The sequence below is a fragment of the Nipponia nippon genome, unplaced genomic scaffold (genome assembly GCF_047370975.1).
Source record: "Nipponia nippon isolate SJK-2023a ecotype South Korea unplaced genomic scaffold, ASM4737097v1 scaffold_27, whole genome shotgun sequence".
NCBI classification, from domain to species: domain Eukaryota; kingdom Metazoa; phylum Chordata; class Aves; order Pelecaniformes; family Threskiornithidae; genus Nipponia; species Nipponia nippon.
This window is the reverse complement of record NW_028262344.1, coordinates 4,959,463-4,972,382: the sequence shown is the minus strand read 5'-3', so window position 1 is coordinate 4,972,382 and position 12,920 is coordinate 4,959,463. Positions and strand designations below refer to the sequence as shown.

Here is a 12,920-nt window from a genome sequence, read left to right as displayed (position 1 = left end):
TAAACCAACCACCTTTTACCACAGCACGGACAGCCTCTCCCCACCCTGCCCAGCCCCTCCTCATCCCTCTTCGGACTCTGGACCCTGAATATTTTTGGGTCTTGCTTTTGTACCATGGTGGCTGGATGAGGATGCTCCACGTCACCATCTTGGGGTGGTTTTTCCCCACCAAAAGAGACCCTTCAGTCCCCTCGGCCTGCGAGGAGGAGTGTTGGCGTTACTGGGGTGGGCGACCTGAACTGGTGAAACTGGGGAAAAATGCTATTTTGGGGTGGTGTTTAGCTGCTGGTTTGTTGTAGGGAAGGGTAGAGCTTGCGAGATGAGGGGGACACCTTTCTGCAGGTGCTAACCCTGGGTCACTGTGACCCCCCCCCTGCTGCCCCTCATCGTGGTAGTACTTGGGCTGATCCCGCTGGATTGCAGCACAAGAAGGGGGGGGTCAGTGTCAGCCCTCAGGATCAGGGCAAGCCATAGGAGCAGCAAAATATTAATAAATCATCTGTCATAACCACAGCCGTGGTGGCGGGTGCCTGCATGCCCCCTGCGATCCTAATTAGCTTCCCACATTAATGAACCCCTCTGGGGTCTGACAGATGGGTCTCTCTCCCGGTTGCCAGATTGGGGTTTGTCCCCTGCAGCAGCATTAACTGGGATCCCCCCTGCACCCCCTTTAATCCTGACCTTAGAATAAATTTATCATAAACATTAATTCCCACTTTATCATAAATTTATCACCCCCTTCATGCCTGCAGCATCCTGCATTTGCTGCTGGGAAATGCTGCGTCACACCCTGATCTCGCAGCCCCTATTAGCGTCGTTAATTAGGCCTTTAATGAGGATGAGCTCCATCCTGCCCCATATAAAGCATTTTGGGGGGATTTCTGCACCCTTTTGGGTTTGTTGGTGCTGTGGCTCTGGCCTGGCACCTGCGGCTGCTCCTTTGGCTGCTGGTGGGTGAGGGAAGGGTCACCCCTCAGGGTGCGGGGGCTTTTTGGGGGGGGACGGGGGAGAGCCCTGTCCCCATTCTGGGTGTTTTGTGGTTCACAGATGCTGCTCTGATGGGGACTGTGTGCCAGTGGCCGTGGTGTTGTGCACCTGTGGGTGCTGGGGGGGCTGCTCCCTGCAGATGGTGGGTGCGCACCCATGGGTGCTGGGGGCTGCACACCCCGGGGGGGGGTGTCACTCTATAGGTGACACAGCCAGGTAACGTATATACTGTCATCTCCCAGGGTCCCTGACCACCCCACCACCGCTCTCCATCCCCACCAGGGCAAGGACCGAAATGGCGGCGATGGCATCAGTGCGGGAACAGAGGCCACCACCATGTCTGCCCCCCCGGGTGTTTTGGAGACACGGGGGTGGCAGTGGTGGCACACACACCTTTATTGCATGGCAGAGAGCAGCGGGCGCGGGGAGGGGGTGCTGCGGGCGCGGGGAGGGGGTGCAGCGGCGACACTGGGGGGGCTGGGGGGGCTGTGACCCCCCAACCTCCCCCCATCCCTTTTGGGGGGGGGTCTCCCTGAGTTTCCCCATCCTTAATCCCAAGCCCCCCTCCCTAGTTTGGCTCAATACTGGCGGTGCCTGAAGGAACCTCGTACCGGGGTGGGGGGGTGCACCCCCCCCCAAATGTCCCCCACGTCCCCCCTGTGTCCATCACAGCAGGTTCTTGTTGCGTTTGGGGATGATCTTCCTCACTGTCCGGCGCTCGGAGATGTTCCTCTTGACGCGGATGGTGTGGGCGACAGGGGGCTCGGGGACCAGCGAGGGGCTGGAGTGGGCTTTGGTCAGGGTGGGGGGGTCTGGGGGGGCCACCACCGGCCCTGCTTGGGCTTCCCACCCCTCCAGGTCCTGGGCGCCGGTGCTGATCCACGTCTCCAGCACCTGCACGTAGGTCTCGTAGCGACGTCTCTGCCATGGGGAAGATAAGGATGGAGGTGAGCCACCACCCTGGGAACATCCCTGGTGTCCCCCATGTCCCCCATGTCCCATAGCAGCGTCTCTCCCATGGGGAAGATAAGGATGGAGATAAGCCACCACATGGGGATGTCCCCATGTCCCTGGTGTCCCCTATAGAGGCATCTTTGCCGTGGAAGAAGATAAGGATGGAGATGAGCCACCACCATGAGGATGTCCCTGGTGTCCCTAGTGGCCCCCATGTCCCATAACAGCATCTCTCCCATGGGGAAGATAAGGATGGAGATAAGCCACCACCACGGGGATGTCCCCGTGTTCCCCACATCCCTGAGTGTCCCATATAATTAAATCAATTAGGAATTAATCTGCCCCACCTCGTAGAGGAGATACTCCTTCTTCAGGCGGTACTCATCCAGGTCGCGGGCTCGTCCCCGCTTTTCGGGGAGGTTGCGTTGATGCTCGAAGAGCTCCTGGGCCACCCGCTCCATCCACGCCTCATGGGAGCGGTGCTGCTCCTCCTGCCCGCGGGGAGAAGGTTGGGGCGGGTGATGGTGGGCACCCATGGGTGCACCCACCCGCCCCATCCCGGCAGCGGGGCCTCACCGGGGGGCTGCGGCTGGGGGCGGCGGGGAGGATGGGGCGGACAAAGCGGCGCTGGGAACCGACAGCAGCAGGAAAGGGGGGTGAGGAGAAGAGGGCAGCCACCAAGTTGATGCGGGAGATCCAGGAGAACATCTCCTCCGGTGTCCTACCGTGAACATATGAGGTCATGGGTGACGTCACCACCCTTGGGGACATCTCTATCTCCCCACTGGGGGGTTACTCACGGGGCTTGGAAGAGGAAGACACGCCAGTCGGCCGTCTGCAGGCGGAAGACGTTGGGGCGCTTGGTGTATTTGCTGGCGCGCTCGGCCAAGGCGTGGTGGACCCCCAAGGGCTCCTCAGCCTCAGGTCCTCCCTCCTCCTGGGGGTCCGGGAAGGGTCCTGGCTCGGGGGGCCGGCGGGGGACCCCCATTCGTCCCCCAGGTTTGAGGAAGTATAGGACTGTTCCCTTTAGCACAGCTTGGAAGGGTTTCCAGCCTCGTCTGCCCCATGGCGCTGGGGGTGGGAGAAGTTGGGGGGCATGGTTGGACCCCAAAGCTGGACTCCAAAAGACACCCCCAGAGCTGGGACCCCCCCTCTGGCTCCAACAGACCCTGGTGTTGCCCCCCCACTGGGACCCTGATGTACCCCAAATGGCCCCACATCTGTCCTCCTCCCCTCCGGAGATGGGCAGACCCAAATCTGCCTCCGTAGACCCCAATGGATCCCCAAATTACCCTCCTGGGTCCCAAGAGAGGCGGAGAGCCCCCAAATCTGCCCCCCCAACCCTAAAATACCCCACATCTGCCCCCCCGGGCCCCAACAGACCCCAGACCTGCCTCCCTGGACCCCAAGCCACCCCAAATCCCCCTCATGGACCCCCCAAAACCCCCAATCTGCCCCCAACCCCCCCAAATCTGCCACCCTGGACCCCAAACCCCCCTAAATCCCCCCACCAGTCCCCCCCACTCACTTTTTTTGCCGTCAGCCTCAGCCAGCACCTTCCTGGCCAGCCAGCCCCGGCGGTAGGTGACAGCCCTGGCCCCCCACAGCAGGTCCAGGAAGGAGTTGCTCTTCTTATGGCCTAGGGGGGCCAGGCTGCCCCCCCCCCCCGCCTCTTCTTCCTCCTCCTCCTCCTCCTCATCCCTACGGGGTGCTCAGCATCACAGGGTGCCCCCCACCCCATATCCCCTCACCCCATAACCCCCATACTCACGCTGCCCATGCCAGCTTCTCACTACGGATGGAGCCGTATAGAGCCTGGAGGGGGGGGAAGTGGGGTTCATGGTGGGGGTCCAGGGTGGTACCCCCCCTTTCCAGCCTCACAGAGCACCTCCCCAAATACCTTCAGCTGCTCCCTGGGGAAATCCTGCCCGTCCATCATCCCGCTCAGGTTGGCCACAAATTCGGCGCTGGTCATGGCACGGCCAAGGCGCTGCGGGAGCAGGGTGGGTGCCATGGGTGCCCCCCCCCTAATTTTGCACACCCAAAGCACCCCAAAAATGCAGGGTGTGGATTTTTGGGTTTGTCCCCCCCCTTTCCTTACCTGCCCGTGGAGGTCGGTGTTCAGCAGCATGATGGCACAGGTCAGGGAGTGAACGGCATCTAGGGGGAGCATGGGGGAGGTCAGGGTGGGGGGTGTGTCGTGTCCCCCCCCCCAGGTGAGGACACCCATCACTGTGAACCTCAATGGGTGCAGCTGGGGGTGCCCCATAGCGCTGGGAGGGGATGGGTGGTGGGTGGGGAAACTGAGGCACGGCACGGGGTTGGGGTGGGGGAGGCAGGGGAGCTGGGGGTGCATGGGGGGGGCCTGGGGGTGCCCACCCCCCCCTGCAGGGTCTCACCTGGGGAGGGGAAGGCGCCGGGGTTGCAGCGATGGTAACGCCGGGAGAAGTGGCCGAGGATGCGCTCGCGCTCCTGCGTCTCGCCCGTCAGCACCAGCGCCTGCAGGAAGGACCTGGGGGCCCCCCCCCGCGATGGCAGCGGGACCCCCAAAACACCTACCTCCCCCCAGGACACCTCCCCCGCATGATGGCTGCCCCCCTGCCCCTATAACCCACTCACCCCAGACCCCAAATCTTTCCCTCTCTAGAGCCTGGCAGACCCCGAATCTGCCTCTGTAGACCCCAACAGACCCCAAAATTTCCCTCCTGGACCCCAAGAGAGGCTGAGAGCCCCTCCAAATATGGCCCCTCCAGCCCCAAAACACCCCAGCAGACCCCAAATCTGCTCCCAGACCCCTAAATACCCCAAATCTGCCCCTCTTGACCCCAAAATATGCCAAACCTGCCTCCCCCCCGGCCCAAAACACCCCAAATGTGCCCTCCCTGGCCCCAAAACACCCCACATTTGCCTCCCTGGACGCTAAACCACCCCAAATCTGCCCCTTCCGGATCCCAAACCCACCCCCGTGGACAACAACAGCCCCCAAACCCTGCCAAATCTCTCCTCCCCCCAGCTCCCCCCCACCCCAGCCATGCTATCAGTTGGGGGGGGGGGTGTCTCTTTGTCACCCCTGAAAAGCCCCCCCGTCACTACCTGAGCGCCTGGTCCAGCGTCTGGCCACCAAACTGGAAGAAGTCCAGGTACTCCTGGGCCACCATCCCGCTGAAATCATTGCTGGAAGGGGGCACGTGAGATTGTGGGGGAGTCCCCAAGCCCAGGGGACCCCCCCCAAAGGGGCAAAGGGTGGGGGGGGGGGTGTGTCCCCATCCTTACTTCTTGCGGAGGAACGCAGCCACCTGGGACTTCTTGAAGCCATCGAGGTGGAAGAGGCGGGTGGCCAAACGCTGCGCCTCCTCCCGACGCCCCTGTCCCCCGTTTGCCAGCGCCGGTGTCACCGCTGACCCCCCCGGGGGGCACCTGGGGGGGGGCAAGGGAGGGGTCAGGCGATGCTGGGGGAGTCCCCTTAACTCTGCCCCACTGGTTGGTGTGGGGCTGGGAGGGGATGGAGGGGACTGGGGGGGTTGGAGGGGGCAGGGGGATGAACAGGGGTCTGGGGGTTGGACAGACAGATGGAAGTCTGGGGGGCAGATGGATGGACAAGATTTGAGAGCTGGGGGGGGGGGGGTGGGGGAGCAGCCAGGGGTCTGGAGGGGGGTGGATGGGGAATGGGGAGGCAGATGGACAGATGGGGGGGCTGGGGGGGACAGACAGGGGTCTGGGGGACCGGTGGGGGTCTGGGGGGGTGGACAGACAGACGGGGGTCAGGGGACATAGACAGGTGTTGGGGGGGTGCAGGGGTTCTGGGACAGGATTTGGGGGGGGGGCAGATGGACAGACGGGAGGTCTGGGGGGACAGACAGGGTTTTGGGACAGGATTTGGGGGGGACAGAGGGAAGGGGGGGGATGCCCACATGGGCCTGGGGGTGCTGGGGAGGCCATGTGGCTGGTGCCAGTGTCCCTCACCCATGGGTGCTAGCGGGGGGGTCCGGTGGGGGCTCCTCGCCCATCTCGGGAGGCAGCTCCTCCATGGCGGGGTGCGGTGGCGGGGTGGCAGGGGGGGGGCCCTGCGCCACTTCACCCCCCAGGCAGGAAGCGCCCGGGGATGCCGACAGCCAGGCACAGCTGTGTCCTGGCGTGGGGGGCCCCCCCCGGGACCCCCTGATAACCCCTGGTCCTGGGGGACCCTGCAGCGGCAGGGAGGAGAGTGGGGAGGGGCGCTGGGGGTGATCCAGGGGGGGCAGAGGGCTGGGAGGGGGCTGGTAACCCCCTCCCATGGGCTGATAGGGGGGTCTGGGGGGCTGGGGGGGCTGGGGGAGGTCTAGGGGGTCAGGGGGTTGGCGGAGGGCTGGTACCCTCCTCGCATGGGCTGATATGGGGGGCTGGGGGGGGGCTGAGGGAGACTGAAGGGAGTCAGGGGGCTGGGGGGTTTCTGGTACCCCCCTCCCTGGGTCAAATCTGGGGGGGCCAAGGGCTTGGCGGGCCACTGATATCCCCCTCTTTGGGGCAAATCTGGGGGGGTTGGGGGCCTGGCAGGGGGAGGGTACCCCCCTCTTTGGGGCAAATCTGGGGGGGCTGGGGGGTGCTTGTACCCCCCTCCCCGGGGCAAATCTGGGGGGGTCAGGGGCCTGGCAGGGGCGGGTAGCCCCCTTTTGGGGCAAATCTGGGCGGATTGCGGGGGGCTGGTACCCCCCTCCCTGGGGCAAATCTGGAGGGGTCTGGGGCCAGGGGGGGGGCTGATACACCCCGCCCAGGGGCAAATCTGGGGGGGCCAGGGGCCCTGCAGGGGGCTGGTACCCACCTCCCAGGAGTGGCTTTGGGGGAGTTGGGGGCCTGGGGAGGGGCAGATCCTGGTCTCCCCCTCCTGAGGCCACACCTGGGGGGTAACCGGGGCTGGGGGCGTCCCGGTCACCCCCCCCTGCGATAAGCTCCAGAGGGGTTGGGGGTCTGGGGGGGTCCCGGTACCCCCATTCTGGCTGCAGCTGTAGGGGGCTGGGGGGGTCCCCAGATCCCGGGGGCAGATCCGAGGGGTCCGAGAGCGCCAGGCCTGGGGATCGGGGGGGTCCTTGGGGGGGGGGAGAAGACACAGTGGGGGAGGGTCCCCATCAGCATTAGTGTCCCCCTCCAAAAAAAAAGCCCCAAGGCTGGGGGGTCCCCACACTCACCCTGCTCCGTGGTGCTGTCAATGTCCCCTTCTGCCAGGCGGTACCCAAAGGGTGGGGGTGGGGGACACACACACACCCCTCCCTCCCCAGTGCCCCCCGTGGCGTCGTCCCCCTCAGTGATGAGCAGCAGCTGCAGGGCGATGCTATGGGGCTGGTAGAGGGGCACCTGCTGGGCACCTATGGGTGCCAGCACCCGGCTCTGGAAGAGGGGATTGGTGTGGAAGTGGGGCTCCTCCTCCTCCAGATCCTCCTCTTCCTCAGCGTCTTCCTCCTGGGAGGAGCAGCCATCGTCATCTTCCTCAGCATCCTCCTCTTCCTCCTCGCTGCATTCGGGGTCCGGGTGCTCGGGTGAGGTGGTCCCACCCGTGGGCATGAACTTGGGCGATATGGCCCCATCCATGGTCATAGCCTTGGGCGAGATGGTCCCATCCATGGGCACATGCTCCTGCGAGATGGTCCCATCCATGGGCACGGGCTTGGGTGAGATGGTCCCATCTATTGGCACGTGCTCCTGCAAGATGGTGTCATCCACAGGCACGGACACGGGGGAGATGCTCCCATCCATGGACATGGACCTGGGCGAGATGCTTCCATCTGTAGGCACATGGCCACAGTGCTCGTCTGAGACGCTCCCACCCATGGACACGTGCGAGATGCTCTCATATGTGAATCCCCAGCCTTGGTGCTCATGCAAGATGCTCCCATCCATGGGCATGGACTTGGGTGAGATGGTCCCATCAGTCAGCACATGCTCAGGCAAGACGCTCCCATCTGTAGACATGTGGAAGATGCTCTCGCATGTGGATCCATGGCCTTGGTGCTCATGGAAGATGCTCTCATCTGTGGGCATGGACTTGGGCGAGATGTTCTTATCCAAGGGCACGGATGTGGGTGAGATGCTCCCACCTGTAGACACGTGGAAGATGCTCTTGTATGTGGATCCACAGCCTTGGTGCTCATGGAAGATGCTCTCATCCATGGGCATGAACTTGGGCAAGATCCTCCCATCTGCAGGCACGTGGCCGTGATGCTCGTGTGAGATGCTCCCACCTGTGGATGTGTGGAAGATGTTCTCGTATGTGGATCCATGGCCTTGGTGCTTGTGTGAGATGCTTCCATCCGTGGGTGTGAACTTGGGCGAGATGTTCCCATCCATGGGCATGAACTTGGGTGAGATGCTCCCATCCGTGGGCACATGCTCGTGCGAGATGCTCTCCTCTGTAGACCCAGGACCATGCCACTGGTGTGAGATGCTCTGTGCCATGGCTGCACTCCCGGCTGTGGCCCTGTGGCCGTGGTGCTGGCCATCCTGGGGTGCTTGGTCATGGTCACCGCCGTCCGGCTGCCCCTCGATGCCTCCCTGCAGCTCCCAGACGCACAGCTGGGCTCGCACCAGGCTGGCCCAGAAGACGTCGGTGCCAGTGGGTGCCACACCGGGTGCCACATTGGGTGCCACACCAGGGGGGGGCACCCCTTTGCCACCCGCCCCCGAGAAGACGATGGCGTCCTGTGCCACCAGGACCCCGGGGGGGGGGGTGGTGGTGGCAGGGGTGCCCATCGGCTCCATGGCGCAGTGCCCACCGCTACGGCTGCCTGCTCACCATGTGCAGACAGCTGCCCGTCCTGCCTGGCGTCCCGGTGCCTGGCCCCATGGCCATGGGTCAGACCTGCGGGGGGGAGCAGGAGGAGAGGGGTGGTGGGTGGGGGTCCCTGCACCCGCCTGGGCGGGAGAAGGGGAGAGGGAGGGAGGGAGGGATGGAGGATGGAGGGAGGGAAGGAGGATGGAGGAAGGAGGAAGGGAGAGAGAGAGGGAAGGAAGGATGGAGGAAGAAGGGAGGGAGAAGGGAGGGAGATGGGAAGGAGGGAGGGAGGGAGAAGGGAGAGAGGGAGAGGGGGAGAGGGGGAGAGAGGGAAGGATGGAGGAAGGATGAAGGAAGGAGGGAGGGAGAAGGGAAGGAGGGAGGGAGGAGGGAGGGAGGGATGAAGGGAGAGAGGGAGAGGGGTAGAGAGGGAAGGATGGAGGGAGGGATGAAGGAAGGAGGGAGGGAGGGAGGAGGGAGAGAGGGAGAGGGGGAGAGAGGGAAGGATGGAGGAGGGATGAAGGAAGGAGGGAGGGAGGGAGGAGGGAGAGAGGGAGAGGGGGAGAGAGGGAAGGATGGAGGAGGGATGAAGGAAGGAGGGAGGGAGGGAAGGAAGGATGGAGGAAGAAGGGAGGGAGGAAAGGAGGGAAGGAGGGAGGTTGGAGGGAGGGGAGGATGGAGGAGGGATGAAGGAGGGAGGCGGGAGAGAGGGAAGGAGGAAGGGACGGAGGAGGAAGGAGGAAGGGACGGAGGAGGAAGGAGGGATCGGAGGAGGAAGGAGGAGGAGGAGGGAGAGCCTGGGGGGGGAGGGGGTCAGGGTGGGCACCTCTGGGCAGGGGTGGGGGCCAAGCACCTGCACCCCAGCACCCGCACCCCGTCCTGTTCCCCCGAGTCACCCCACAGCCCCCACGTCACGGCCTCCACGTCACCTGCGTCACCACCACCGCCGACGGCTTCCGGCCCTGCCGGGACAGGAAAGGAGGATGGGAGCGGGGGGGGGGACGGGACGACACACACCACCCAACCGATCCCCCCCAGCTGGGGGGGGCTGCACCTCACACTGTGCCCCATGCCGCGCCCCACACCTCGCTCCCATGTAGGCCGCCGTGGAGCACAACCCCATAGCAGCCATCAGAGAAGCCACCACCATAGTGGTGTGGGAGGGGGGTGTCACAGCTCACCCACCCGTGTCCCCCCCCACGCCAGCACCCCTGTCCCAAGTGGGGGGGAAGACACCCAAGGGGGTGTCTTCCTGCAGCATTGGGGGGGGGTGTCCCCAAACCCTGCGCCCCCCCAAGTACCCCCCCCGGGGCAGGGGGCACCCCAGGGACCCCAAGGGGAGTTCCCAAGGGGTGAGACCCCAAAGGCTTGTAAGGGGGCTCTGAGGGGGTGGGATCCCAAGGGGTGGGGGGGAGCCCCAAAGCTTATAGAGGGCTTGGGGGGGCTGGGTGGATCCCCAAGGGTTGGGGGACCCCAAAAGGTGTAGGGGGGACCCCAAAGGGGTGGGGGGGACCCCAAGGGGTGGAGGGAACCCAGAGATATGTGGGGGCTCCAGAAGAGCCGTGGGGGACCTTCGGGGGCCATGGAGGACCCCAAGAGTTAGGGGGGCCCCAAGGGTTTTTGGGGGGACCCTCAAGGCTTGGGGACCCTCCAGGGCCAGGGCGTGCCCTGGGGAGCGCTGAGGGCTGTGGGGGGCCCCAAGGGGACCCCGCGCCCCCCCCGGGCTAAGAGGACCCCGGGGGTCCCGCCCGTGTGTGTGTCCCCCGCTCCCCTTCCCTCCCCTCCCCTTCCCTTACCGGCACTGCCGGCGCGCGGCGCGGGGCGTGTTCACCGCCGGCCCCGCCCCCTTCCCCCCACCGGGGGGCGGGGCAAGGGCTCACACAAACCCGGCCGCCCCCCGCGGTGAGGCCTCGCCCCCTTGGCGTGGCCGGCCCCGGCTCCGCTATGGCCCGATCCTGCCCCATGGGGCACGATCCTGCCCCTCCATGAGCTGACCCTGCCCCACAGGGCCCGATCCTGCCCCACCATGGACCGATCCTACCCCATGGGGCCTGATCTTGCCCCTCCATGGACTGATCTTGCCCCTCCATGGACTGATCCTGCCCCACGGGGCCCGATCCTGCCCTCTTCCCACCCCCCAAACCACACACCACAAGCTGAGACAAACACCAACGCTTTATTCCCCCACCCGGGGGACTGACAGTGGGGAGGACATCCCCACCCATGGGTGCCCCCCCCACCCATGGGTGCCGTGGTCACTTGTGACGCAGGTAGAAGGCGGTGACGGTGGGGGGGGGCGGCCAGGGCCAGTGCCTCCCCCGGCCCCGGGGTGGTGCTGAGGAAGCGCCCGGGGAAGGCGGCCGCCTCGAAGGTGTGCGTGGAGCCACCAAAGGTCTTGTAGGAGGCCTCCCACAAGAACAGGTCCAGCAGCCCCACCTCCTGTCCCACCTGGGGTGACACCGTCCCAGGGAACCCCCATCTCCAGGTGCCACCATCTCTGGGTGCCACCATCTCCAGGAACCCCCATCTCCAGGTGATGCCATCATGAGGTGACACCACCCTGGGGAACCCCCACCTCTGAGTCCTACCACCTCAGGGTGGCACCATTTTGGGATGACACCATCTCAGGGTGCCCCCACCTTGGGTTGCCCAATTTGAGTTGTCCCACCTTGGGATTCCCCCACCTCTGGTTGCCCTGCCTTGGGTTATCCACCTTGGGTTGACCCACCTCCGGACATCCACCACCCCAGGGTTCCCCCACCTTGGGTTGTCTACCTTGGGTTGACCCACTTTTGGGTCCCCACCCCCCCGGGGTACCTCCCACCTTGCGTTGCCCATCTTGAGTTGACCCACCTTGGGATGCCCCCACCTCTGAGTCCCCCTACCTTGGGTTGTCCAATTTGTGTTGACCCACCTTGGCATGTCCCCACCTCTGGGTGCCCCCACCTTGGGCTGACCCACCTTTGGATCCCCACCACCCTAGGGTGCCCCCACTTTGCATCACCCATCCTGAGCTGACCCACCTCGGGATGCCCCACCTCGGGATGCCCCACCTCGGGATGCCTCACCTCTGGGTGCCCCACCCCAGGGTGCCCCCCACCCTGGGCCAACCCCCACTGTGATGCCCCCCATGCTCACCTCCAGCTTCAGCTGGGGCTCGGGGCCGGTGCCACAGGAGAGGGCCTGGGTGCCACCACGGATGCCCACGATGAGGGGACAGCGCCGGCGCTCCAAGTGCCGGTTGGGCACCACGCTGATGGGTTCTACGAGGAGAGGAGGTGGATGGGGTGGGTGGGAGCACCCATGGGTGGGGGTGCCACCCTCATCACACCCAAGGCACCCACCTTCCTGGGCGGCGTTGGCACCCTGCAGGCTGGTGGCCACCAGGTGCCCGTTGTGCAGGCAGAGCCCTTTCTGCTCCGTGTCCCGCACCACGTAGTGGTAGGGCTGCGTCCGGGGCTGTGTATTCGTCGAGGACACTGTCATCTCCTCCGAGGTCTCTGCCAGAGGACATGGGGACATGGGGACACAGGGAGGCATCATGGGGGTGTGGGGACATGGGGGCATGGGGCATCACAGGGACGTGGGATTGGGGCACATGGGGACATGGGGATGGGGCACACAGGAGTGATGGGCATGTGGGGATGGGGGACAGGGGACACTGGGAGAGGGGACATGGGGGGGCCACAGGGGGTGTCAGAGGTGCACGGGGACATGGAGGCATGTGGGCATCACAGGGATGTGGGGATGGGGGACATGGGGACATGGGGATGGGGCACACAGGAGTGATTAACATGTGGGGACATGGGGACACAGGGACACAGGGACATGTAGGCATCACAGGCACGTGGGGTTAGGGGACATGGGGACATGAGGACATGGGGATGGGGCACACGGGTGTGATGGGCACGTGGGGACATGGGGACTAGGAACAGAGGCACATGGGTGCCCAGGGACACGGGTGGGGGACATGGGCATCACGGGTGCATGGGGACAGGAGACACAGGGACATGTGGGCATTACAGGGATGGGGGATGGGGGACATGGGGATGGGGCACAGGGGTGTGATGGGCATGTGGGGGTACAGATAGACACAGGGACACGGGGACATGGAGACGGGGACACAGGGAGCAGGTGGGGACACGGGGGACATGTGGGGACAGGGCCCCCATGCCCGCTGGGTGCTACCTTTCCCCAGGAACTCCTTGAACAAAGCCACCATGTTGGGGTTGATGAC

General features: G+C 64.9%; 2 protein-coding genes across 2 annotated transcripts; both read right to left on the bottom strand.

Moving 5' to 3' along the window:
• Nucleotides 1-1,473: 1,473 nt before the first annotated feature.
• Nucleotides 1,474-9,587, bottom strand: LOC148055067 (uncharacterized). Its single transcript, XM_087762668.1, has 14 exons — nucleotides 9,510-9,587; nucleotides 7,104-8,770; nucleotides 5,905-7,003; nucleotides 5,215-5,358; nucleotides 5,035-5,115; nucleotides 4,341-4,453; nucleotides 4,043-4,101; nucleotides 3,842-3,931; nucleotides 3,713-3,756; nucleotides 3,470-3,642; nucleotides 2,742-3,012; nucleotides 2,518-2,662; nucleotides 2,289-2,432; nucleotides 1,474-1,908 (listed from the first exon to the last, which is right to left on the bottom strand). The coding sequence occupies exons 2-14, from the start codon at nucleotides 8,668-8,670 to the stop codon at nucleotides 1,654-1,656; spliced, it is 4,185 nt and encodes a 1,394-aa protein (XP_087618794.1). The 5' UTR covers nucleotides 8,671-8,770; nucleotides 9,510-9,587; the 3' UTR covers nucleotides 1,474-1,653.
• Nucleotides 9,588-10,938: 1,351 nt separating this feature from the next.
• Nucleotides 10,939-12,920, bottom strand: LOC148055066 (interleukin-36 receptor antagonist protein-like). The gene is given in 5 exon segments (XM_087763132.1): nucleotides 10,939-10,981; nucleotides 10,983-11,122; nucleotides 11,822-11,946; nucleotides 12,028-12,183; nucleotides 12,872-12,920. Coding segments are annotated over 5 exon segments (498 nt in total). The 5' UTR covers nucleotides 12,906-12,920.

Bases quoted from the DNA above. Each gene is read 5' to 3' on its own strand.
- LOC148055067 (XM_087762668.1), bottom strand. From the start codon at position 8,670: ATGGAGCCGATGGGCACCCCTGCCACCACCACCCCCCCCCCCGGGGTC. The intron at 5,359-5,904 runs GTGAGGGACACT...GCCCCCCCCCAG, and splicing joins CCCCCCGCTAGCACCCATGG to GTGCCCCCCGGGGGGGTCAG. The intron at 2,663-2,741 runs GTGAGTAACCCC...TGTTCACGGTAG, and splicing joins GTCTTCCTCTTCCAAGCCCC to GACACCGGAGGAGATGTTCT.